Source organism: Pan troglodytes, chromosome 9, assembly GCF_028858775.2.
Source record: "Pan troglodytes isolate AG18354 chromosome 9, NHGRI_mPanTro3-v2.0_pri, whole genome shotgun sequence".
NCBI classification, from domain to species: Eukaryota; Metazoa; Chordata; class Mammalia; order Primates; family Hominidae; genus Pan; species Pan troglodytes.
The window spans coordinates 18,725,041-18,751,194 of record NC_072407.2 but is presented as its reverse complement, the minus strand read 5'-3'; the positions used below and the strand labels follow the sequence as shown (position 1 = coordinate 18,751,194).

At 39.3% G+C, this 26,154-nt stretch overlaps 2 protein-coding genes across 6 annotated transcripts in view; one reads left to right on the top strand and one right to left on the bottom strand.

The window, feature by feature from the left end:
- PDE3B (phosphodiesterase 3B) overlaps positions 1-12,047 on the bottom strand; it is a 221,207-nt gene extending 209,160 nt beyond the window's left edge. For 2 of the 5 annotated variants that reach the window (XM_016920439.4, XM_016920440.4), the window contains exon 1: positions 10,663-12,036. In XM_016920439.4, the coding sequence (XP_016775928.4) occupies positions 10,663-11,640 (978 nt within the window). In that variant the 5' untranslated portion in view covers positions 11,641-12,036. Of the gene's footprint in view, positions 1-10,662 lie in introns of all 5 variants that reach the window. The other 3 variants (XM_054661200.2, XM_009459986.5, XM_016920438.4) reach the window with 2 other exon arrangements.
- PSMA1 (proteasome 20S subunit alpha 1) overlaps positions 12,027-26,154 on the top strand; it is a 138,725-nt gene continuing 124,597 nt past the window's right edge. Inside the window, exon 1 of the mRNA XM_016920441.4 lies at positions 12,027-12,261. The gene's annotated coding sequence lies outside the window, so the exon portion shown is untranslated. The remainder of the gene's footprint in view (positions 12,262-26,154) is intronic.

Here is a 26,154-nt window from a genome sequence, read left to right as displayed (position 1 = left end):
TGCCTCCTCTATAAAGACTTCCAATACACTCCCCCGAAAAACTGATCACTATTTGCCTTCCACAATGAGGTGCTCGACTGGAACATAGCAATTACACAATTGTGTCTCACGGTGAGCTAGTCTGCACATCTGAGTCTACTAGATATAAACTCCTTAGGGATAGAACCATATCTTATTGATCTTTATATTTCCCCCACAGCACCTAGCACACTGAGATGCTCAAAAAAGGGGGCTAATAACTGAAAGGTAATTAAGACAGTATAAGAAGAGTATATTAATGTGATAGGAATGAATTAAAGGTATAAATAAAATATACAAAAGGAATGCTTTCTACTGTAGGTGAATTTGGAAATAATTATATGTGTGTGTATATATGTGTATGTATATATATAGACATAGACATTTATGTTATTAGGTATCTACAATTTTAAATTTTATCTTCTTGGTGAATTCAGTCTTTTATAATTACATAATGATCATCTTTTTCTCTAGCAAAGTGTTTTCCCAGTGTTTCTGATATTAATATTAGCAGTTTTATTATAGTGTCTTGTGTCCTTTTTCCATTCTTTTATTTCCAACCTTGATAAATTCTTATGTTTGCAAAGAGTATACAGTCAGAAAATCCAAGTGGACAATCTTTATATTCTTTTAACGAAAGTTTTTGCTTCTATATTTATTGTGATTCGTGGTAGTATCTAGATTTATTTCTATCATCTTTTTACATGCTTTAAGTATTTGTCCTGTTTGCTAGGTTTCCTTTTTTGACCTCCTTTTTTCTCTGACATTAATTATTTGGTCTCCTTTTTTCCCTCAATTCTTTTGTCACCTCTATTTGTTTGGAAGCCATTCACACAATATCTACTCTTTCAGCAGTTGCACTAGCTCTGTGTGTGTGTGTGTGTGTGTGTGTGTGTGTAGACAGCTATTGTGTATATATAAACAAGATTTAAAGTCAAACTCTTAGCCCTCCCCTTGAAATATAACTTTTTAACATACTCTTCTAATTTCTTCTTTCCAATGTAAATGCTATTGTTTTCTAGCACTTTAGTTCTAGTCTGTTCTCTTAGAAGGCATTGTTAATAATGTCTTATAATAACAGCGTTTGTTTAGTTTTGCCTATATTTATCATTAGCATACCTTCTTGATCTCATTCATTTCTTCTGCCTGAGTATGTACTTTCAGTGGTAAAAACTCCCTCAATTTTTCCTTTTCTGAAATTGTTTTAGCTTGCACTTTTCCTAGGGAGATAGTTTTGCGGGGCACTGATTTCTAGTTTGACACTTATTTTCTCTCAGCACCTGTCGGATGATATTCCACTGCTTTATGGATTCCACTGTGACTACTAATAAGTCACCTTTCAGTAAAACTGCCGTTCATTCTTTTGAAGGCCATTTCTCTTTTCTGAGTTCTTTTAGTAGTTATCTTTTTATTTAAGGTTCTGTAATTTTGCAATAATGTATGGGTTTCTTTTAATTTATTCTGCTTGAGATTCAGTGAGCTTTCTGGACAAAAACTTGGCATTTTTCATCAGTTCTTTAAAATGCTATTTTACAGCCATTTTTTTCTAATATTTCTTCCTCTCCATTTTATTATCCCCTTTTCGAACTTCAATTAAGTCCAAGTTATACTTTACCTCTTATTCTCCAACTCTTCTGACCTACATAACTTTTTGTGTGTGTGTTTTGGGGTTTTGGGGGATTTTTCTTCAGACAGAGTCTCACTCTGTCACTCAGGCAGCAGTGCAGTGGTACAATCAGAGCTCACGGCAGCCTCGACCTCCCCAGCTCAGGTGATGCTCCCACATTAGCTTCCCAGGTAGCTGCGACTACAGGCATTCGCCACCATGCCTAGCTAATATTTTGTATCTTGTAGAGACAGGGTTTTGCCATGTTGCCCAGGCTGGTCTCGAACTTCTGGATTCAAGCCATCCACCCACCTCGGCCTCCCAAAGTGCTGGGATTACAAGCATGAACCACCACACTCGGCCAGTGACAGTTTTTTTAATCACCTGTCCCCCAATCATTTTTTTCAGGTTTCTATTTTATTTCTTTCATCATAATAAACGTGTTTTTATATTTCTTATATAATCCGAAGCTTTGGTGGGTGTGTTTTTTTTTGTTGGTTTTTTTGGTTTTTTTTTTGAGATGGAGTCTTGCTCTGTCGCCCAGGCTGGAGTGTAGTGGCATGATCTCGGCTCACTGCAAGCTTTGCCTCCCGGGTTCAAGCCATTCTCCTGCCTCAGCCTCCCGAGGGCAGATGTGTTTTTGTTGTGTACTTTTTCTTAGGTTCTTATTCATAGTGCCTTATTACCTTGCCTGATTTGTGGATTTTTGACTAGGCACTGCTGAATTTCCTTGGGATTTTATCTGTAGGAATTATTTGAGGCCTTGGAGAATCTGAATTTGCTTCTAACCATTGCCTTGGAACATTGCCAACTTGAGGCCAATTTAAATTTCTACGTGAGGTTTCTGAGTCTACATATGCAGCACTAATTTTAGGGATCAAAAACTAAGTGAAGACCCTGAAGATTCCACCAAAAAAAACCATTAGAACAAACAAATTCAGCAAAGCTGCAGTATATAAAGATCAACACATACAAATCAGTTGCATAGAGTTATATACTATAAATAATTCAAAAAGGAAATTAAGAAAACAGTTCTATCTGCAACAGCATTGAAAAGAATAAAATGCTCAGGAATAAACTTAACCATGGAGGTGAAAGACTCATACACTAAAAACTATGAAATATTGCTGAAATAAATTAATATACAAATAAATCAAAAGATATCCCATTTTCATGGATTAGAAAACCTATTATTGTTAAGATGCCAGTGCTACTAAAAGCAATCTACAGATTCAAGGCAATCTCTATCAAAATCCCAAAGATGATTATACTAAGTGAAATAAGCAAGTCACAAAAAAATACTGTATGATTCCACTTATATGAGGTATCTAAAGTCGTCAAATTCATTGAAACATAAAGTCGAACGGTGATTATCAGGGGACAGCGGAAGGGTAGTTGTTATTTAATGAGTATAGAGTGTCAGTTCTGCAAGATGGAAAAGATAGGGAGATCTGTTTCACAACAATGTGAATATACTTAACACTACTGAACTGTACACTTAAAAATAAAGAACAGAGTAAATTTTATGGTTTTTACCACAATAAAAAATAAACCCCAATGACGTTTTTTGCAGAAACAGAAAAATTCATCCTAAAATTCATATGGAATCTCAAAGGACACTCAAACAGCCAAAATAATCTTGAAAAAGAACAAAGTTTGAGGTCTCAAACTTCATGATTTCAAAACTTACTAAAAGATACAATAATCAAAACAGTGTGGTACTGACAGAAACACAGACATATAGACCTATGACAAAGAACAGAGAGCCTAGCAATAAATCCTCACATGTACTGTCAAATAATTTTCAACAAAGAAGCCAACACTTTGTTGAAAGGTTATTAACAGTTTTTTTCAACAAATGGTCTTAGAAAAATGTAACATCCACAGGCAAAAGAATAAAGTTGGACCATTATCTTACACTGTAATTATACAAAATTTTGTATACAAAAATTAACTCAAAATGAATCAAAGACCTAAATATTAGAACTAAAACTTTTATAAAACTCCTCAAAGAAAACACAGAATGAGAGCTTCATTACATTGAATTTGCAGTGATTTATTTGATATGACACCAAAATCATAGGCAACAAAAGAAAAAGTAGATAAACTTCATCAAAATTGAAAACTTTTGCACAACAATGGACACTATCAATACTGGATATTAAGTCTTATTAGAAAGCTATTATAACTAAGATAGTGTGGTATTAACACAAGATGCATAAACTAACAAATCAAACATAATAGAGCCCAGATACAGTCATACATATATTGAAATTTGATACAGGACAGAGGCAGCACTGATGAATGGAGAATAAATAAACTTTTCAATATAGTGTGTTGGCATGACTGGATATCCATTTGGATAAAAAATGAGATTGAATCTCTACATCACAACATACATATAAATCTAGAAATTAGAAAAATGCAGATTACAATCACAAAGAAATGCCATTTCATACCCACTAGACTAGCCAAACTTAAAAGTCAGTAAATAGGAAGTGCTGGTTGATAAGAATGTGGATCCAGGGGCATTCTTACTCACTGCTAGCAAAAATATAAATGTATCAATTTATATTCAGCATCCATTTTGAAAAACAATTCAATTTTACGTAGCTTTAGTTTTCTGTTTCTACCTACATGGGTTGAATTGTATCGCCCCCAAAAAATATGTTGAGTCCTAATCCTCAGTACCTCAGAATGTAATCTTATTAGGAAATAAGGTCTCTACGGGGATAATCAGGGTGGACCCCAATCCAATATGACCTGGATCCTTAGAAGATTAGAAAATTTGGAAACAAAGACAGGTACAGGGAAAGACTATGTGAACATACAGGGAGAATGCCATGGGAAGATGAAGAATGAGATCAGTGTGATGCATCTGCAAGCCAAAGATTGCCAGTAAACCACCAGAAGCTAGGAGAAAGACATGGAACATATTCTCCCTCACAGCCTTCAAAAGGAACCAACCCTGGAGATAACTTGATCTTGGACTTCTGGCCTCCAGAACTTGAGACAATTCATTTCTGCTGTTCAAGCCACCTAGTTTGTGGTACTTTGTCATGGCAGCCCTAGCAAACTAATATGCTCCTGTAACAAATTATCGCAAATTCAAAGGCATAAAATAACACAAATGTACCTTACAGGTCTGCAAGTCAGAAGTCTGACATAGGTCTCACTAAGCTAAACCAAGGTGCTGGTGGGGCTTCAATACTTTCTGGGAGCTCTAGGGAAAAATCTACTTCCTTACCTTTTTCATCTTCTTAGAGGCTGCCTGCTTTCCTTGGCTCAGGGTCCCCTTCTTTCATCACCAAAGCTAGCAAAGATGGGTTGAGTGATCTCGGCTCACTGCAAGCTCCGCCTCCCGGGTTCAAGCCATTCTCTGGCCTCAGCCTCCCGAGGGTGGATGTGTATCACACTGTATTACTCCAACCCTGCTTCCACTGTCAAATCTTCTCTGATCTCTTCTGCCTCTCTCTTCTACTTTTTAAGGACCCTCATGATTACACTGCACCCACTCAGATAATCCTGGATAATATCTTCATCTCAAAATCCTTAAACCCATCTCCAAAGTCCATTTTGCCATGTAAGGTAACATATTCTCAAATGTGGACATCTCTGGCCAAGGTGGGCAGATGGCTAGAGCCCAGGAGTTTGAGACATGCCTGGGCAACACAGCGAAACCCCTTCTCTACAAAAAAAAAGATACAAAAATTAGCTGGGCATGATGGCACGCACTGCAGTCCCACCTAGTCAGGAGGCTGAGGTGGGAGGATTACTTGAGCCTGCAAGGCAAGAGTTTGCAGTGAGGCAAGATTGCACATCACTGCACCCTAGCCTGGGCAATAGAGTGAGACCCTGTCTCAAAAAAAAAAAAAAAAAAAAAAAACATTGCTGAATGCAAGTTTTATGAAATGTAAGGAAGAGGTGGCCAAAGAACGTGCTGTAGCAGATGGAGGAGGAGAAATTTGTAAAGTTATCTTCTAGGTAAATCAATGCCAGAAGGAAAGTTGTTGGTTATAAAAGAAAAAAAAAAAAGTGGGAGATACACTCTTCTGCCCCAAGTTCTAAGAACAGGCTTATAACAACAACCTAAATAAGTGCAGAACAGCTTGTAAATAACAAGGTGAACAACAAGTCAATGTTATAAACTGTCAGGAACCACCCACAGACAGAACCCAGTTCTTCCAAAATGTTGTTTAGCTAACAGTTTTTCAGTTTCTTTTGTTTAAACTGAATGCCTTTAAGCGAAGCAGGCAATAGTCAATTCACTTCCATTCTTCCTACTCTCCTTTTGACCCTCCCCTCTGTCTTCAACATATAAAATAAATGTTATGTAGGTACATGAGTTTGCGACCAGCTGCATCCTTACAAATTACTCTGAAATAACTGTATCAGAAGTTTGTCATCAAGGTCATTACAAACTATAGGATTTTCAAGAGTCCCTCTTAACTGACTCTCTCTCACTTCTCGCCTACCTCCTTTAACCAGAGACACTGCCTTTTTTCACATAATTGGAGATACCTGGCAAAATTAAGTACAGCCTTGGAAGGCTATGATGGGAAGTATATACACTCCTTGTGGAAAGTAAAAGTGGACTAGGAGTAAAGACCTAGGTTCTAGTCCCCGTTTTCCAAATATCTCACAGAATAACCCTCAGCCAGTATTTTTATCTCTCTGGAGTTCAATTTATTTTCCTTGTACAATATATAATGAGCAGATTTCAATTAGATTAGATAAACTCTGAACCTGTCCTATATTTTATATATCTATACCAACATTTATACTGAAATAGGCTTTTTCGGCAAGAATAGATTTTTGCTTTGAATGGGGTACAGAAGGCAGAAGAGTGTGCTAGGGAAATAAGCTGACTTGGTAATTGAAAGGGAAAAGAGAAAGAATGAGAGAAGGGCCTGCCACTGAGGAGGACAGAGTCTGATGACAATGAAAAACATACTTTATGGTTTTACTTATGGTTACCTTCTACTAAGTGTATAAAAACAAATTATGGAGATGTGACTATCTAATGCACTATAATGAAAATACTCATCAGCACTGCTTCATATGGTTTGTCAACTTTTATTTTTAAATATGGCCCATTCTGCTATAATGGAGTTTTGTTCTCAGCTTATATATAAATTTGAGTATCAGTGCACTGCCTAAAGTCTTCCTAATCTTATTTGTTCCTTAAAGGAGATTTTAACAAGTGGAGATGTTAAAATCAAAAGAGAAAAATCCACAACAATGTCAATAACAAGAAGCAGCCCTCAAATAGCTAGAATGCATGTGGAGAGGGAGTGTAATAATTAGTAATAAAATGCTTTTTTAAAAAATAAAACAAAAAATGGCAAAGTGCAGATTATGAAGGACTTTGCAAGCAAGGGTCAAGGGCATGAATAGTATCCTGTGGACAATGAAAAGCCATAAGAGATTTTTAAAACAGAGTGACTCCATCAAATCTGTGTTTTTGAAAAATAATACTCATGGCAGAGTACATACTATATTTACAAAATAAAGTATAAAATTATTATGTAGGCTGATATTTTACCACAAAATAGTAACATGAAATTGGAATAAAACACTCACTCACTGAAGCCATAAAATAAATTTCACAAATACTACAGTATTCTTAAAGAAATTAACAGGGAATTATGCCTTGCAAATTCCTTAGGTGAGTAAATAACCACACTTTAAAAAAAACTCTCTTTTTTAAGCTCTCACACTACATATGTATACCTTTTTCAAATAAAATTAAAACTTTAAGTAATATTTATGGGCATTAGGGCCATGGAATTTTTAAATATTTACCTAACCATTTAGAAAGCACTTAGCATTAAAGGTATAGAAAAATATCTCACGCACTAACTTATGCCTTTCAAAACCTTGTATTTACCTAGTCAAACACAAAGTGATCTCATTGAAAAGCTGAAAATTGCACTGTAGAATATGGAATTAAAATGGCATAGAAATGTAGCTTGTTTAATTCTGATTAAAGCTTCTATGCAGACGACTGATTTTTTCAAACTTCCTATTAGTTTCTGCTGATTCTTGGCAGATAAGACTACAAACTCAGTGCTTCTTTCCATTAACCCACCAAAGCAGAACACCATTAACAGCACCTAGATTTGGGCTTCAAATCTCTAAATGCTTTGCCAAAAAAAAAAAAAAAAAACCTTAGTTAAGAACTGAACTGACACATATAAAGCATTTAAATCAAATATTATAAATCTAATTATAAAATCAAATGTTTTACAAACATGCCATTATTTTTCAACACAGTAATATAACATCCCAAAAGCTAAAAACTACTTTAAATCTATTATTCTACAATTAAAAACATTTCTATTGATAGAAGTTTAAGTGGCTTTCAAAGAGGTTAATAAAAATGTTTAAATTCTTAAGGCAATGAACACGTAATAATTTTGTTACCATCCTATAAATGAACCCCCATATACTTTTTTAAAGTCCTATCCAAAATATACAGGATATTTGCTCATCTTTTTCAATTATTATACCTTGGAAAGTACAGGTTAGCAAGGTCAACATTCAACATTTAAGTAAAACTTCAAGAATTACTAGTTTGTGACATCTTATTTTAATTTCTACCTTACCAAAAGTGTAAACTAAAAGAATTTAATTTTAGAATTAGAAGGTATTATATAATTTAATTTTAGAATTAGAAGATATTACAGAATTCATCTACTAGGATCCCTTAATTTGACAGGATACTAAGATTCAGAAAGGTTCACAGACTTTTCCAAAATTAAACAGTTAAGCCAAGACTCCTCAATCCTCTGTCTATGAATCCAGGACATTTTCTCCTATGTCAGGTCCCATCTAAAATCTTTTCATCTTCCTTCACTTTCTGAAACAAGCAAGTGTTTTTACCATTGTCATATACAACACTTTGAAAATCAGAAAATCTCCTGATCTTTTACTTCCATAAAAGTACTGATTTCCTCTCAATATATTTAACATAATATACATGCAAACAAAAAGCACAAATCCACTGTTAGACTTCTGGAACAAGCATAAATAAACATTCTTGTTATGATAGTATCTGCTAAGTTAAAAATACCCTTTTCTAGTAATGTCAAAACAGAATTATTTTGTAGACAGAATATTAGGTAGGCATGTATAAACCCTGAACTATTCACATATACTTTAAGTGTGCAAAAATGTTCCTATTAAAAGTAGAATGTGAAAAAGGGTTTTCTGCACTAAGAAAATACACCCTTTTTAGAAGCACAAATTGTATTTTCCTCTAATATAAACAATAATTGAAGCTACCTGGTATAGCTATATACATATATAGCTGTGCTGTGATGGAAAGAGCACCACACTAGGATTAAGAAGCCTAGAAATTTTCCACTTACAAGAGGACAGACAGAATTACCGCACCAACAAATTACAATTAAAAAATGTTAAACTGTAACTGTTAAGTTCAGGAAAATTGCCCACAAAAGTGATGAAACTGCTAAAACAATTTTCCAGTGTTAAAAAATGCAATTTGTTCACATTTGGTCAAAATTCAATTAATTCCATTCTATGAAATAGTTGATACCACTTTGTTCCATAATAAATCCTCTCAAAACAATTTTTCTCCCGACACACATTTTCCTAAAGTACTATCTATTATCACTGGTAGTAAACTGAGAAAACAAAAGTCATAACAGAACTTTTTCAAGTGGTTGACCACAGAAGTGGCCTCTGAAGCCAATTCAAGAAGCAAAGTATTGTGTCATTGGAACATTACAGATCAGTGTTCAACACGTCATAAAACCAATGTAGTAGCTTGGAGATTATTTCGAAGAGAAGACAGACAAGAAGTGAAGGAAGAGAACAGAAAAGAAGAAAGAAGAATGCATCAAATGCATTAAGGACAAGAAACTTTTGTCTCCAACATATTGGCTCCCAGTGTAAAGCATATCACTAATCCAAAAATTCAGAAAACCTACGGTGTACGCTCTTACTCTCCTACTTAAAACCACTATACTTACCAGTTAGTCGTGCAGAACACAGCACTGAAAACTCAAAAATCTAATCAAATCCCAGAACTACCACTTAACTAGACATGTGAAGCTGTGTTACCTCTATATGCCTAGATTTCTCATCTCTAGAGGTTAATGGCACCAGCCAAACACCGTTCTTGTGAGGATTTGAGACAGTATGTGTAAAATGTTTTGCACTTCATAAATGCTCAATAATAGTAACTATACTTATTAAGTTTCTTGGTGATGTAGAACAGGTAGCTTTTCCAATACTATATAAAGATGTAAACTCATTTGCTAATGATTTCAATCCCTTTAAAAAAAACCAAAAATATGTAAACCTATGGTGAAAAAATGGAAATGCTTTTGGCATCTTTCCAGGAATTACCAAGTTTAAAGTTTAAACTGTTAAAACAGTCTCCTAATTATGCAACAAATACAAGGAACATTTAATTAATCTGTAAAATATTATATTCACCTATACTGCTGTCTTTTCATCTAAATTACTCTCATTTGCAAAGCTCATGTCTTGTAACGATAAAATCTCAGATTTTTCCTCTCGATTTTCAATAACGAAACCACACTGATTAAAACTCATAGATGTATCCTCTCATTCTAAAGGCTGTATGTTATCTTTGGGTAGGCATCATTATAACAGCAAACAGATAAATGGCACCAAAAAGACACATATCAGAGGATGCCAAAAGCGGGAGTAGTCAATCTATTCAACCACAAATGATTCACCTCATTCTTCTGCGAACTCATCTATTGCATATACAGTCCTTAAAAAGTGCCATGTGATTAGCGGGCTATTTGATTTCTATTCAATGACAAAAGCTACTTGCTTCTGCATTTTTAAAAGGCTTCCTGTATTTTAAGAATCCTTTCCAGAATAAAACATTATTTCCTCCCCTCCCCCTCCCCGCCGCAACACACCCTTTTTCCATTCTGAAAGTTAACATGCTTTGAAATTAGCGAATTCAACTCGGAAACTGCAGCGGTAAACCCGAACCCGCTCGCGTCCCAGACCTCGCCTTCCAGCTAACATACCTGTTCTCTGGAAATACAAGGCAACGACGGTCTCCTGAATATTTTGCAACTGCCATAGTAACTGGCTGCAGTCTCTCCTAACGACACGCAGCTGGACCTCCTCCGGGGTCGGATCACAGGCACTTTTTCTTCGGCGGCACTGGACAGCCGAGGATGAAGAGGCGCTTCCCTGATTCGAAAGAAGTGATCCAACCCTAGGGCCAGCAGGCAGCCAGCGCCCCCCACCAGGCCGGAGAGCAGCGGCCTGAGGGCGGAGGGCAGCGACCCGAGGCTGGTGAAGGAGACCCACCAGACGAAGCTGGCCAGGAGCAGCACCAGAACGCAGTGCCGGAGCCGCAGCGGGTGCGCGAGCGTCAGCAGCAGCCCTACGCAGCTCAGCACCAGCAGCAACCTGCCCGCTGCCGCCTCCGGGGGCGTGTGCGGGGCCGCGGACCCTGCGTCGCCATCCCCCCAAGGCCAAGACCACCACTGCCACACCAAAAAGTCCCCCAGGTAACAGCAGGCGGGCAGCGCCAGCAGCCACCAGGAGCCGCAGCTCCGGCCCGGGCCGGGTCCCCGCTTGGTCCGGGTGAGGAAGCAGGTGAGGAAGAAGAAGGCACAGGCGATGCTGAAGAGGGGGCTCAGGCTGTGCGAACACACGCTCAGCAGCGTCCGCAGCCAGGCGGCCCCGGCAGCCCAGCTCTCGGGTTCCGCGCCCAGCAGCAGGGCGAGGACAAAGGCAGCCAGGGCGCCCAGCGAGAGGCGCGCCCGGCAGAAGGGGGAGCAGCGCCGCGGCTGCTGGGGAGAGGCCGGCGGCGGCCGCAGCTCCACGTTGCAGAAGCGGCAGAGGTGGAAGAAGAAGCCGCGCGGAGGGTCCTGCCGCAAGGGGCTCACGCAGCTCTTCACGTAGCCGTTCCTCAGACTCTCGGGGGGCGAGCCGGCCCCATCCGGCGGCTGCAGGGACCGCATGGCTTTGGCGTCTCGCTCGTCCCTCCTCATGGCTGGGGCCGGGGGTGGCCACGGGACTCAGCACACCCCGCTCGTACCGTAGCGGCCGCTCGCGCTCCCAGACCCCAACCCCCGCGTTCGGGGCGCCCCCTGGTTCGCAACCCGTCAGGGCTGCGCCGGCCGCCACGGCCCGGGGTCCCCACCGCGCGGACTGAGGAGCGGCGGAGTCCGGGACATGCTGGCTGAGGAGAGGGGCGGAAGGGGCTTCTCTCCAGGACCAGTTTGGCTGCCGCCTCCTTTTCCCTCGGGCACCTCTCGGGACTGGAGACTCGGTGTCGCCTCCCAGCTCCGCTGGCTGCAACAGTTACCTCACGGCCCCAGCCTGGTCCGTTGGGCGCGCGAGCGGCGGGCGGGCGCTCCTCCCCCGCGGCTGCCCCGGCCGGGCGCGCGCCCAGCGCGCGCTCGCGGCTTGTCCCGCCGCCACCCGCGCCGCGGCCGCCCAACAGGGACGCGAGCCGGGACCCCGCCGACCCAGCGTGCCCAGGCCGAGGAAAGCGCGGCGGCGGCAGTCCGAAGACCCACCGGGACCGAAAGAGAAGGACGAGGTCATCTTCGGACGGGAGGGGCAAGCCAGCCATCCTGGGACCCCAGGCGTGCAGGTTCTCTTTGAGGGTAAGTCACGGACACCCAGCCAGAATCCCACAGGTCACTACTGGGGTCTTCGGGAAAGAGGGCGTTTGTGGTCCCCAAGGGGTGTGCTTAGTGGGGATGCTGAGCTAAGGGTGGGAGGGGAGGGGCGCTGTCTCTAACCTTAGCCCCTTTCAGGGTGGGTCTTCAGACTGTGACCAGTTGAGGGCCAGCCACCACCAAGGCCATGGCGAAGAAACCCTAATCGCTGTGGCTAGATCTAGCCTCAGAAGCAACGTGGATTCTTGGGCCACGCAGCAGGCCCAGGATCCTTGCAGTGGCTCTTAGGGAGGAACGTGCACGTGGAGTGCACTCTAGGAGCACTCCACGTGCACGTTCTTGAGTGTTGCTCAATAACCATCTTCACAGGCGAAGAACTAACGTCTCGCCTTCCATTTTGTACCCTTGTCATACATATCTGCCGGTTCACAACTTGTATCCCCTTCCACACAGCACAGATTTGCTGTCGCAATTGGTCTTTGCAAATTGAAGGCTTTTTCACTGTAACAGCACTTTCTAGATGGGGGAGCGGAGAGAACTAGGAATCCTCTCCAAGACCACTCCCCAGTTTGGATCAGCAGGCCTTGAAGGAAGCCGAATAAGATGCTATCTGTGAAGTACTGGTGAAACTAGCAACATTAGGAAACACAGACCTGAAAGCGAGAAGAAAAGAACTTTGCTACACCAAAGGGACTGCTCTGGAATCTAACCAATCATAACTGCCTTAGAGAGTGAACTGTGTTTCCCTCCCTAAGCTCTCACTTCAACCTCATGACCGGACTGCAGTTCTCAAAGAGCTAATTCCACATTTTTCCAGGGAGATGAGAAATCTTACTGTGTGGTAAATCCCACAAACAGGCCCATTTTTCACCAATTAATCTCTGCCCACAGTCATGACCTAAAACAGACCATTTTCGTATATGGTCATAGTTCACATGCATAGCAAAAGGCACTGAGAAATTAGCACAAGAATTTAACCAAAATGAAAAAGTTCCAGAATTCCCTTTCCTTTGCTTTTCCTTTTCTAATGTATTACCCAAATGCTTGTCCTAAAAGATAAAAATTCAAAAGGTCATTTTATCCCCATGACAATTGAAAGAAAAAAAATGCTCATTTCAGCAAAACTCAGCAAATGTATTTTTTATATGATGCGCATAGAACTCATTACCACCAGTTGAAGATTAAAGTAAAAAACAATGGATACATTTTGAGTTTGTACAGAAGGGCGTGACAAAACTAGCACCAGCATTATTGAAATTCCCGTTATAAATTCCATAGGAAATAATAAATTGATTTGAAAATTAGAACAAATTCAGATTAACAGGTGTGTGTGTGTGCATGTGCGTGTATGTGTGTGGGCATTTAATCTGAAGTTGTCATCTAAAGTAGGATTGGCACGTGATCATGGAAACGGTAGGGAGTAGAAATCCAGTTTTGTGAGTTTTTGTCTGGGCCTAGCCATTCATACTCTGCCATTAAGCAATCCTATAACTTTTACTGGCCTTGTTCTTCTCAAATGTGAAATGAAGCAATTAATTTAGATAACCTTTGAAATCCTTTCTAGTCTTAAAAAGCTCTGATTTCTGTATGCCAAAAATACATAGGCATCCTTAAGACTCACCTTTCAGGTTGCCAATAATATAATAAGAGCAAGAGCCAAGAGCAACCTTTTATATTATTTATACTACCAAACTAAACCAAACTCTCAGTGTTGACAAGTAAAAATAAAGGGATTGTGTCAAATGACTGTTTTCTGAAAAATAAAATCCAAAGCCCTCTTCACAAAATCGCCTTCAAGATTCTCTAGCCGCCTTTTAGCTGTCATTCAGGTTTTTATAAGGCTACAAGCCCACCTCTTTCAATAACCCATAGTCAGAGTGCATCCCTCTGAAGGCCAACCTAGCACCTGAGAGAATTCTAAAATAAAGTGTAAGGACGTGACCAAAGACCATCAGAAGTTTACTTAACTAAAAATATGCACAAAAAGAATGAGCTAGCTATGTTTATAGCAACTCCCTTCTCTGTTTACAGTCTTTGTCAAAGATTATTACTAGGCCACATTTCTTAGAGGTCAGATTATTTAATTATTCCCTTGCCAAACTTAAACAACCAATAAAATTACTTAGTTCTTTAGGTTCAAGAATTTATGACCATTATCTGTCATGAAAAAAACTGAAGTCACAGTATACCTTTGACTTTTCCCAGCACTCTACCCCATCCTTATTTTACCTGACTTTGCCTTCCCTCACGTCTTTTTTTTTTTTAATTATTATTATACTTTAAGTTCTGGGATACATGTGCAGAACGTACAGGTTTGTTACATAGGTATACACGTGCCGTGGTGGTTTGCTGCACCCATCAAGCCGTCATCTACATTAGGTGCCTTCCCTCACGTTTTGACCCATCATCTCTCCACTCCTTAGTGGATCTCTCCACTCTCCTGGTTTACCATGACATGGGATCCTGGCTGTTACCACCCTGCTCCCAAGTCATTTTAGGACAATGCAAGCCCCTGGGTATTTCTTTTTTTCTAATTTCTCAGGATAAAGTGGTCTGACACATTTTAAATATCAAAGAAACTCAGAAATAGGCAGTAAATTAACCAGTATCATTGAGATTCCAAATTTATAAAACTAGAGTCATCCCTGAAGATACATGCAAAACCTTATAAGGTTTTTCAAAGAATTAAATAATTAACATTTACAACCTTATATTTAAAAACAAAAATGGACAAGCTTTTCTCTAGCATAGAAAGGATCATTGTTTTCTGTGTGCAGTAGCAACTCTGTTGCCCAAGTATGTTAACAATACCTATGTTCCTTCCAGCTAATACTCATCTCAGAATCTGAGCCTCATTTTGACTCATTCTTTTAGTTCTTTTCAACAAGTAGCTATTTAGTGCCCACTATATGCCGAGATTTGTACTAAATGCTATTTAGAACATTTTTTAAAACTATAACAGTTCCTTCAGAGTTTTCTCAGAGCTGCAGCTTTATCTGGGAGATAGAATGTCTGCACATAGACTATTAAATAGCACAAAAGAATAAATATGTGATTAAGAACTGTTGAGAACAATGTGTTAGGACTATTAAAACAGAATAAAATCATTTTCTTCTAGGGTGCCCCCACTGTGTAATTGTTTCAGCTTGTTCTCAGTTTCTCATTCTTCTAGTTCCATTTCTCTCTCTTACAGTCTTCCTTCTTTCTCTCCCCAGCATCTGTCCAGATGGCTGTCTTCTGATCTCTCTCTTCTTTCCCCCGACCTCTCTCTTTCATCTCTGTATTATATTCCCTAACTTCTTTTACTTCTCCTACGTACCATCGCCCCTCTACCAGCATTTAATCTATCTCCATTAATGAATGCATTCATTCATTCAGTATTTATTATGTGCCCGGGTGCTGGACACTGTGCTAGATGACAAAGATATAATGGTGAAGATGTGGTTCCTTAGTCTAATGAAAGCAAGACAGTAAGAAGTCTATTACAGCCCATTGTAACAGGAGCTGTGATACAGAGGTAATAATCCTCAGTGTACTCTGGGATCTCAGGAGCCCAGACTACAGTAGGAGTAGCAGGTAAGGAGTAATGCTCTGGAGGACTCAGAGAAAGTGATTTCTAGGCTTGATATTAAAAGGTGAATATAAGTTACCTAAGTAAAGTAAGTAGAAAAGATAATCTGGGCAAAGGAAGCAAGCAGTGCAAAAATCTGGAGGAATTCAGCTATAGTGCATTTGGATAACTCAAGTATCCTATGGCTTAAGTGTAAGGTATGATGGGACTACAGAGATGGTGTGGCCCTACTAATGGAACTGGAGTTTGTTATTATTTGTTACATAAAGGTTTATGTTCTGTTATCATATTTGCTTATTTACATGGCTAGCTCTGCAATATATTCTTCAAACAAGAATTCTCTCTTATTCAATCTTAGCTCAATCTTCATGCCTATAGCAAGTACTTAGCCTACAGCAAGTCCTCAGAATTTTTCAAGTGTGTTGATATTTCTCAAAACTATTTTAATAAATCAGACTTTAACTGTATTTCCTTTGATTTTTGGCTTTATTAGTCAATGAATTTTAATAGAAAACTCTTAAAATAGAATATAATAGAAAAAACTTTTCATATTGTGATTTTAAAATATTTTTCTTAACATTCATTTGCACCAAATCACTAAAAGAACCCTTTTTCCTAGATTTACAAAAACAAAATTACACATATGTTTATGTCGTATTTCACTTTCAACATAAAATAAATGTTTCAGAGATGTGTGGGTCATTTTTTATTTTAACTCAAGTGACAGTACCTGAATTCTTTGGCTGTGAAAGCATATATTCTAGTACTGTTAAGAATTTTCCTCTTTACGTTTCAAGTTTTCAGAGCAACAATTGTATCTCTGACACAAATTTACTATTATACTTTTAAAATATAACAATTGGTAAAAGTATTAAATCTATAACGATTACCCAGAAATTTCCTGGATTTTTTATTATAAATCTAAAACCTGAAACTTGAACAATGAACAGCAATGCAGACTCTTTCCAAGTTTTCTTGTTCCCTCCCTAGACAAGCAGGAGTTTCTTCAGCTCTGGCTATCCCAGCAGATCTGAAGGATCACAGCCACGACGGTGGCAGCCTACCGTTGACACTGAACTTGTGGTTAATTGTGGAGTTCTGCCACAAAACCACCTCACTACCACAAACTGGATACTTGCCCAGGAAAGTGACAAACTGCCAGGCCAAGCAATCTACAGGAGGCAGCAAAAGCAAACTGCCTTTTCCCCCAGAAAGCAGTCATTTCTGGATTCCAAATGGAGCCAACAAGCAGAGCACACCAAAAAAAAAAAAAAAAATATATATATATAGAGAGAGAGAGAGAGAGAGAGAGAGAGAGGTGTGTTTCTCCACTAAGCCTACTTAAAATGTATTCATGCAGTTTTGCAAGAGGAGCTCAAAAGGATTCATCTAGTTCATTAGCATCATCAAAAAGTGTAAGACTATTCTTTTCTTAAAAAATTTTTATTAAGCATGGAATTAGAAATAAATTACAGTTATATTACTATTAACTGCTAAGTGAAACACCTACATATTATCATTGCAAATAGGAGTAAATAATGTGACTTCGTGTGTGTTACTAAGCTGCGCACAGCAGCACAGCAGCTCTGGGAACTTCATTTGAAAGGCCAGGTAGCACGATGTGAAGGAAGGAAACTTTAGCATCATTCTGATCTAGTTACCATTTGTAGCTACATGACCTTGGAGGTTACTTAAAGTCTCATGTTACCTACCTCATCTGTGAAATGGGGATAACAATGTCTACCTCTTAAAGAGTTGCTATGGATTAAATTAAATTACACGTGTAAGGTAACTAACAATGAGTAGATGCTTAGTAAATGTAAATTAGCTTATTTTTCTTACATCTATCCTTTTCCTTACCCTCCCACATCCCTTCAGGACTTCACAGGACTCTGTTAATTCTGAGTTTTTCCAAGGAGACCTCCAGATTATATTGTCTGTTCAACTCTTTTTAAGCCTTACTTTCAATATTATTTTATTCAACTAAGTCTGCCTTTTTACTATACAATCAAGTAAATAGCTCTCTTTCATCAAAAAGCAAATGCTACAGGGATGTTAATGCCTCTGTTCTAATTACTATAAATGCAGAAATGTTTTATATATTAAATTTTAAGGAATGCATACATAATATTATCTTAATTTCATGGCCCTACATATCTTAGATCTCATTCTGCAGAAAAGATGTTGATTTAGGGCCTATATGTTGTAACATGGAGAAACAGAAAAAAAAAATTAAGCCGTAACCAATTTCATTCATATTAGCATTAAACATAGGGAAGACAAAAAAAGATTTATGTTTGCAAATGTATTCATTTATTCAGCATGTACTTGATGCTACTCAGATACTAAAGGTACAAATATGAATAAGATACAGTCCCTGTCCTCAGTTTGGTAAAAGAGAAAATAAGTAAACAAATGCAGTACAGTGCAAAATGCTCTAACAGAGTTCTTACCAGGTACAGTGATAGGACATGGAGTAGTTCACAGATGAAGAGATACTAACCTAGGTATTGAAGAATAGGAGCTTCCCAGGTGGACAAGGAGGAGGGAGAGTATTCCATACAAAGAACAGTATTGCAAAGCCATGGAGGCATGAGACATCATGGGCATTTCTGGAACTTTAAACAGATTGGTATGATTTGTGGGGGAGGGAAGATGGGAATGGAAAAATGAGACTGGATAGATAGGTGGAAGCCAAATCATGGGAATCCCTATAGGCCATTCTGAGAAACCTGGACTTTATTCTGTAGGTGGTAAGGAACTGTTAAGTTTTAAAGGAGGGAGAAGCCATGATCAATTTTTATTGTATTTAATTGTTTTTCAAAACCCAATGCTGGTATTGAATGAAGGTTAGTTTGAAAGAATGTAAGACCAAAGCTAGGAAAATCGTTTAAGAAACCATTATAATTGGCCAAATGAAAGATAAAGTTCTGTAAGGCAATGGCAGTAGTACCATTTGGAAAGGAAGAATTAATTGAATTAATAACAGCTATAAAACTTTCTGATCAGTTCCATAGAATTGGAATGTGCAGAAAAGGAGACTGTGAAGAGGGTTCCCCAGGTCTAGCCTAGGTGACTAGAATATCTTGAAACCATTGAACAGGATAAGAAGTACTAGAGGAATAATTGAGAGTAAAGATTATGGATTTCCTTTTGAACAGATTGAATCTAAGTGGGAATGTTTCTTGGCCATTGGATGTATGAGTCTGAAGCTCAAGAAAACAATCTGGGCTAGAGGTATAGATTGGAAGCCTGTAGTACATATGGAGAAGTGGAACCCTGGGAGAAAGAGAGATATCCCCTATGAGAGTATATAGTGTGAGAAGAGAAGAGGATTTGTTTTTGAACTCAGGAATACAAACATGTAAGGGACAAGGAACTAAAGAATTGCTCAAAAGTATGACTGAAAAGGAAGTAGCAAAGCTAGAAAGAGAATCAGACAGGAGTGGTGTCACAAACCAAAATGAGGAAGTTTCCAGAAGGGGGACAAAAAAGCATAAAATACCACATTCTAAAAAGATGAGGACAGGAAAGTAACCACGGGTGTCAATGAAACCTGACAATGACAAGTTTCGTTGTCAACCTTATGTGGAACAGTTGCCACAGTTGGGGCAGAAACCAGATTGCAGTGGATTGAGGAATGAATTAACACTTATTTTGACATTAAGAAAAGAGAGTTTCATTCTAGAAAGTTTAGCCAGGAAAAAGCTTTACCTTTAGTTTCATCATTATTTTGTTAGTTTTAGTGTAAAAAGAAAATTTGAGTAGTTTGTTGATACAATATAAAGTACACATATACCAACTTTTCTCCTGTGTAAAAAAAATAAGTTTAAAATAATGGATTCCCCTTAATGGTATACTACCTACAGTCTTCCCTACATTTCTAGAAATAGATATGATAAACCAACACTTATTTTGTATTCATAGTGTTATCCTACAAATAAGAGAGTAAAAAATATGACAGTGAGGCTACAGATTCTATATAATACAGAAACAAATATAAATGTCTAGCATAGCTCTTAGAGGTTAAAATAACTAAACAGTTATTATCTGGCTTCAATGAGTCATACAATCTTATTCTGCTTTTTTTCTCGTACCCCTTTGAAGTCAGTGAGAAATCTCCCTTTTGAAAAGATTCAGATGGTAAGATCATTGAAATGATCTTGTTCAACATTCTTTGTTTAAAATCACTATATTTTTACCAGCTCCAGAAATAATAAACAAACAACTAGATCTACTAATGAAAAGCAAAATAAAGACTTGTACATTTACAGAATTTCTTTAATGTCTAGTCAGATAATTCAGGCAAAAGCAAGAGTATTTTATGTCATTTTCCTGCTAAATAACCAGAATTAACTGCAGCGCTCCAGTTCTTAACCTAACATCAATCTTCACTAGAATTATGCTTGGACCGTTCCCAGTGACAACTCTCTAGCATGGTCTGGTGCTTTGGTAACTATATTAAATGTAAGTGCAAACTGTGAAAAATAACAAGAAACCTTATATAAATTCAAGATTTTAATGCTGTATTTTGGGATGTGTAATCATGTTTGAAAGGATCACTAACATCCACTCTAACATGAACAACACTTTAAACAAATCAAAACTATGGCTCTTTAACCAGTAAACTTCATGGCTATGGCTGATTTTATTCCTTAGAGACCCTCCTTTTTACGGTGAAACGGTTTACATCAGATTTCCTCTCATTATAGCCTCTCAAATGTTGTCCAGACCAGCAAGCCACTCTCTTTAAACAAATACCAGCCAACCAGGAAACCATGAGGTTTTATTGTGCTATAAAATAGACCAGACATTTCTAAACCTTCATAGGAATGAACCTGACTAAATCTTTACTAAAAATGGTTTCAAAATAAACTGTGGGCTCCAAGTTTCTCTAACAATCAAAATTTCTTCATCCTTCATCAATCTCACTCTCAAGCTCTTTACTCTTCCAGAGGTACACATTGCAGTAAGTTTCTCTGGCCACATGTTCATAATAATAACTAAAGGCTGCAGTTCTGTTTACTTATTGGGATATAAGAATGAAGGGATATATTAGCTTCATTCCCTGCATACATTCACATTTGTCAAAATTCTGTTTCAAATTTTCTTGTATACTACCAGCCCCTAAAACATGAGCTACTACTTCTTGTATCATGGGCATAGAAAGCCTGAATTTTGGCTATGCACGGTGGCTCATGCCTGTAATCCCACACTTCAGAAGGCTGAGTTAGGAGAATAACTAGTTCAAGACTAGCCTGGGCAACATAGTGAAACCCTGTCTCTACAAAAATCACTTAAAAAAAAAAAAGCCTAAATTTTACGAAGAATTAAGTGGAATCTTCGCCTTCAAAAAAACATATCCCCTTTGATTCCATTCAGCAAATATTTATTAATTTAAGCCCTGTCCTAGGTACCCTCGAAAAGTGTGTGTTGCATGCATTTGTGTGTTGTGTGTATGTGTACAAGTGTTGGGATAGTATCAGTTGTAAATGGTCAGTGGGGAACAAGACATACACAAATAACTGTAATACAAAATGGAATATCCAGAAACAGCAGTCCCAACCTTTTTGGCACCAACGACTGGTTTTGTGGAAGACAATTTTCCACAGACCGGGGGTGGGGGGATGATTTCGGGATGAAACTATTCCATCGGAGGAGCCAAGATGGCCGAATAGGAACAGCTCCTGTCTACAGCTCTCAGTGTGAGCGACGCAGAAGACGGGTGATTTCTGCATTTCCATCTGAGGTACCGGGTTCATCTCACTAGGGAGTGCCAGACAGTGGGCGCAGGTCAGTGGGTGCGCACACCGTGTGCGAGCCGAAGCAGGGCGAGGCATTGCCTCCCCTGGGAAGCGCAAGGGGTCAGGGAGTTCCCTTTCCTAGTCAAAGAAAGGAGTGACAGACGGCACCTGGAAAATCGGGTCACTCCCACCTGAATACTGTGCTTTTCCGACGGGCTTAAAAAACGGCGCATCACGAGATTATATCCCGCACCTGGCTCGGAGGATCTTACGCCCACAGAGTCTCGCTGATTGCTAGCACAGCAGTCTGAGATCAAACTGCAAGGCGGCAGCGAGGCTGGGGGAGGGGTGCCCGCCATTGCCCAGGCTTGATTAGGTAAACAAAGCAGCCCGGAAGCTCGAACTGGGTGGAGCCCACCACAGCTCAAGGAGGCCTGCCTGCCTCTGTAGGCTCCACCTCTGGGGGCAGGGCACAGACAAACAAAAAGACAGCAGGAACCTCTACAGACTTAAATGTCCCTGTCTGACAGCTTTGAAGAGAGCAGTGGTTCTCCCAGGACGCAGCTGGAGATCTGAGAACGGGCAGACTGCCTCCTCAAGTGGGTCCCTGACCCCTGACCCCCGAGCAGCCTAACTGGGAGGCACCCCCCAGCAGGGGCACACTGACACCTCACACGGCAGGGTACTCCAACAGACCTGCAACTGAGGGTCCTGTCTGTTAGAAGGAAAGCTAACAAACAGAAAGGACATCCACAGCAAAAACCCATCTGTACATCACCATCATCAAAGACCAAAAGTAGATAAAAACCACAAAGATGGGGAAAAAACAGAACAGAAAAACTGGAAACTCTAAAAAGCAGAGCGCCTCTCCTCCTCCAAAGGAATGCAGTTCCTCACCAGCAATGGAACAAAGCTGGATGGAGAATGACTTTGACGAGCTGAGAGAAGAAGGCTTCAGACGATCAAATTACTCTGAGCTACGGGACGACATTCAAACCAAAGGCAAAGAAGTTGAAAACTTTGAAAAAATTTTAGAAGAATGTATAACTAGAATAACCAATACAAAGAAGTGCTTAAAGGAGCTGATGGAGCTGAAAACCAAGGCTCGAGAACTACGTGAAGAATGCAGAAGCCTCAGGAGCCGATGCAATCAACTGGAAGAAAGGGTTTCAGTGACGGAAGATGAAACGAATGAATTGAAGTGAGAAGGGAAGTTTAGAGAAAAAAGAATAAAAAGAAACAAACAAAGCCTCCAAGAAATCTGGGGCTATGTGAAAAGACCAAATCTACGTCTGATTGGTGTACCTGAAAGTGATGGGGAGAATGGAACCAAGTTGGAAAACACTCTTCAGGATATTATCCAGGAGAACTTCCCCAATCTAGCAAGGCAGGCCAACGTTCAGATTCAGGAAATACAGAGAACGCCACAAAGATACTCCTCGAGAAGAGCAACTCCAAGACACATAATTGTCAGATTCACCAAAGTTGAAATGAAGGAAAAAATGTTAAGGGCAGCCAGAGAGAAAGGTCGGATTACCCTCAAAGGGAAGCCCATCAGACTAACAGCGGATCTCTCGGCAGAAACCCTACAAGCCAGAAGAGAGTGGGGGCCGATATTCAACATTCTTAAAGAAAAGAATTTTCAACCCAGAATTTCATATCCAGCCAAACTAAGCTTCATAAGTGAAGGAGAAATCAAATACTTTACAGACAAGCAAATGCTGAGAGATTTTGTCACCACCAGGCCTGCCTTACAAGAGCTCCTGAAGGAAGCACTAAACATGGAAAGGAACAACCGGTACCAGCCGCTGCAAAATCATGCCAAAATGTAAAGACCATCGAGACTAGGAAGAAACTGCATCAACTAATGAGCAAAAAACCAGCTAACATCATAATGACAGGATCAAATTCACACATAACAATATTAACTTTAAATGTAAATGGACTAAATACTCCAATTAAAAGACACAGACTGGCAAATTGGATAAAGAGTCAAGACCCATCAGTGTGCTGTATTCAGGAAACCCATCTCACGTGCAGAGACACACATAAGCTCAAAATAAAAGGATGGAGGAAGATCTACCAAGCCAATGGAAAACAAAAAAAGGCAGGGGTTGCAATCCTAGTCTCTGATAAAACAGACTTTAAACCAACAAAGATCAAAAGAGACAAAGAAGGCCATTACATAATGGTAAAGGGATCAATTCAACAAGAAGAGCTAACTATCCTAAATATATATGCACCCAATACAGGAGCACCAAGATTCATAAAGCAAGTCCTGAGTGACCTACAAATAGACTTAGACTCCCACACATTAATAATGGGAGATTTTAACACCCCACTGTCAACATTAGACAGATCAATGAGACAGGAAGTCAACAAGGATACCCAGGAATTGAACTCATCTCTGCACCAAGCGGACCTAATAGACATCTACAGAACTCTTCACCCCAAATCAACAGAATATACATTTTTTTCAGCACCACACCACTCCTATTCCAAAATTGACCATATAGTTGGAAGTAAAGCTCTCCTCAGCAAATGTAAAAGATCAGAAATTATAGCAAACTGTCTCTCAGACCACAGTGCAGTCAAACTGGAACTCAGGATTAAGAAACTCACTCAAAACCGCTCAACTACATGGAAACTGAACAACATGCTACTGAATGACTACTGGGTACATAACGAAATGAAGGCAGAAATAAAGATGTTCTTTGAAACCAATGAGAACAAAGACACAACATACCAGAATCTCTGGGACACATTCAAAGCAGTGTGTAGAGGGAAATTTATAGCACTAAATGCCCACAAGAGAAAGCAGGAAAGATCCAGAATTGACACCCTAACATCACAATTAAAAGAACTAGAAAAGCAAGAGCAAACACATTCAAAAGCTAGCAGAAGGCAAGAAATAACTAAAATCAGAGCAGAACTGAAGGAAATAGAGACACAAAAATCCCTTCAAAAAATCAATGAATCCAGGAGCTGGTTTTTTGAAAGGATCAACAAAATTGATAGACCACTAGCAAGACTAATAAAGAAGAAAAGAGAGAAGAATCAAATAGACGCAATAAAAAATGATAAAGGGGATATCACCACTGGTCCCACAGAAATACAAACTGCCATCAGAGAATACTACAAACACCTCTACACAAATAAACTAGAAAATCTAGAAGAAATGGATAAATTCCTGGACACATACACCCTCCCAAGACTAAACCAGGAAGAAGTTGAATCTCTGAATACACCAATAACAGGATCTGAAATTGTGGCAATAATCAATAGCTTACCAACCAAAAAGAGTCCAGGACCAGATGGATTCACAGCCGAATTCTACCAGAGGTACAAGGAGGAACTGGTACCATTCCTTCTGAAACTATTCCAATCAATAGAAAAAGAGGGAATCCTCCCTAACTCATTTTATGAGGCCCGCATCATTCTGATACCAAAGCCGGGCAGAGACACAACCAAAAAAGAGAATTTTAGACCAATATCCTTGATGAACATTGATGCAAAAATCCTCAATAAAATACTGGCAAACCGAATCCAGCAGCACATCAAAAAGCTTATCCACCATGACCAAGTGGGCTTCATCCCTGGGATGCAAGGCTGGTTCAATATATGCAAATCAATAAATGTAATCCAGCATATAAACAGAGCCAAAGACAAAAACCACATGATTATCTCAATAGATGCAGAAAAGGCCTTTGACAAAATTCAACAGCACTTCATGCTAAAAATTCTCAATAAATTAGGTATTGATGGGACGTATCTCAAAATAATAAGAGCTATCTATGACAAACCCACAGCCAATATCGTACTGAATGGGCAAAAACTGGAAGCATTCCCTTTGAAAACTGGCACAAGACAGGGATGCCCTCTCTCACCACTCCTATTCAACATACTGTTGGAAGTTCTGGCCAGGGCAATTAGGCAGGAGAAGGAAATAAAGGGTATTCAATTAGGAAAAGAGGAAGTCAAATTGTCCCTGTTTGCAGACGACATGATTGTATATCTAGAAAACCCCATTGTCTCAGCCCAAAATCTCCTTAAGCTGATAAGCAACTTCAGCAAAGTCTCAGGATACAAAATCAATGTACAAAAATCACAAGCATTCTTATACACCAACAACAGACAGAGAGCCAAATCATGAGTGAACTCCCATTCACAATTGCTTCAAAGAGAATAAAATACCTAGCAATCCAACTTACAAGGGATGTGAAGGACCTCTTCAAGAAGAACTACAAACCACTGCTCAAGGAAATAAAAGAGGATACAAACAAATGGAAGAACATTCCATGCTCATGGGTAGGAAGAATCAATATCATGAAAACGGCCATACTGCCCAAGGTAATTTACAGATTCAATGCCATCCCCATCAAGCTACCAATGACTTTCTTCCCAGAATTGGAAAAAACTACTTTAAAGTTCATATGGAACCAAAAAAGAGCCCGCATCACCAAGTCAATCCTAAGCCAAAAGAACAAAGCTGGAGGCATCACACTACCTGACTTCAAACTATACTACAAGGCTACAGTAGCCAAAACAGCATGGTACTGGTAT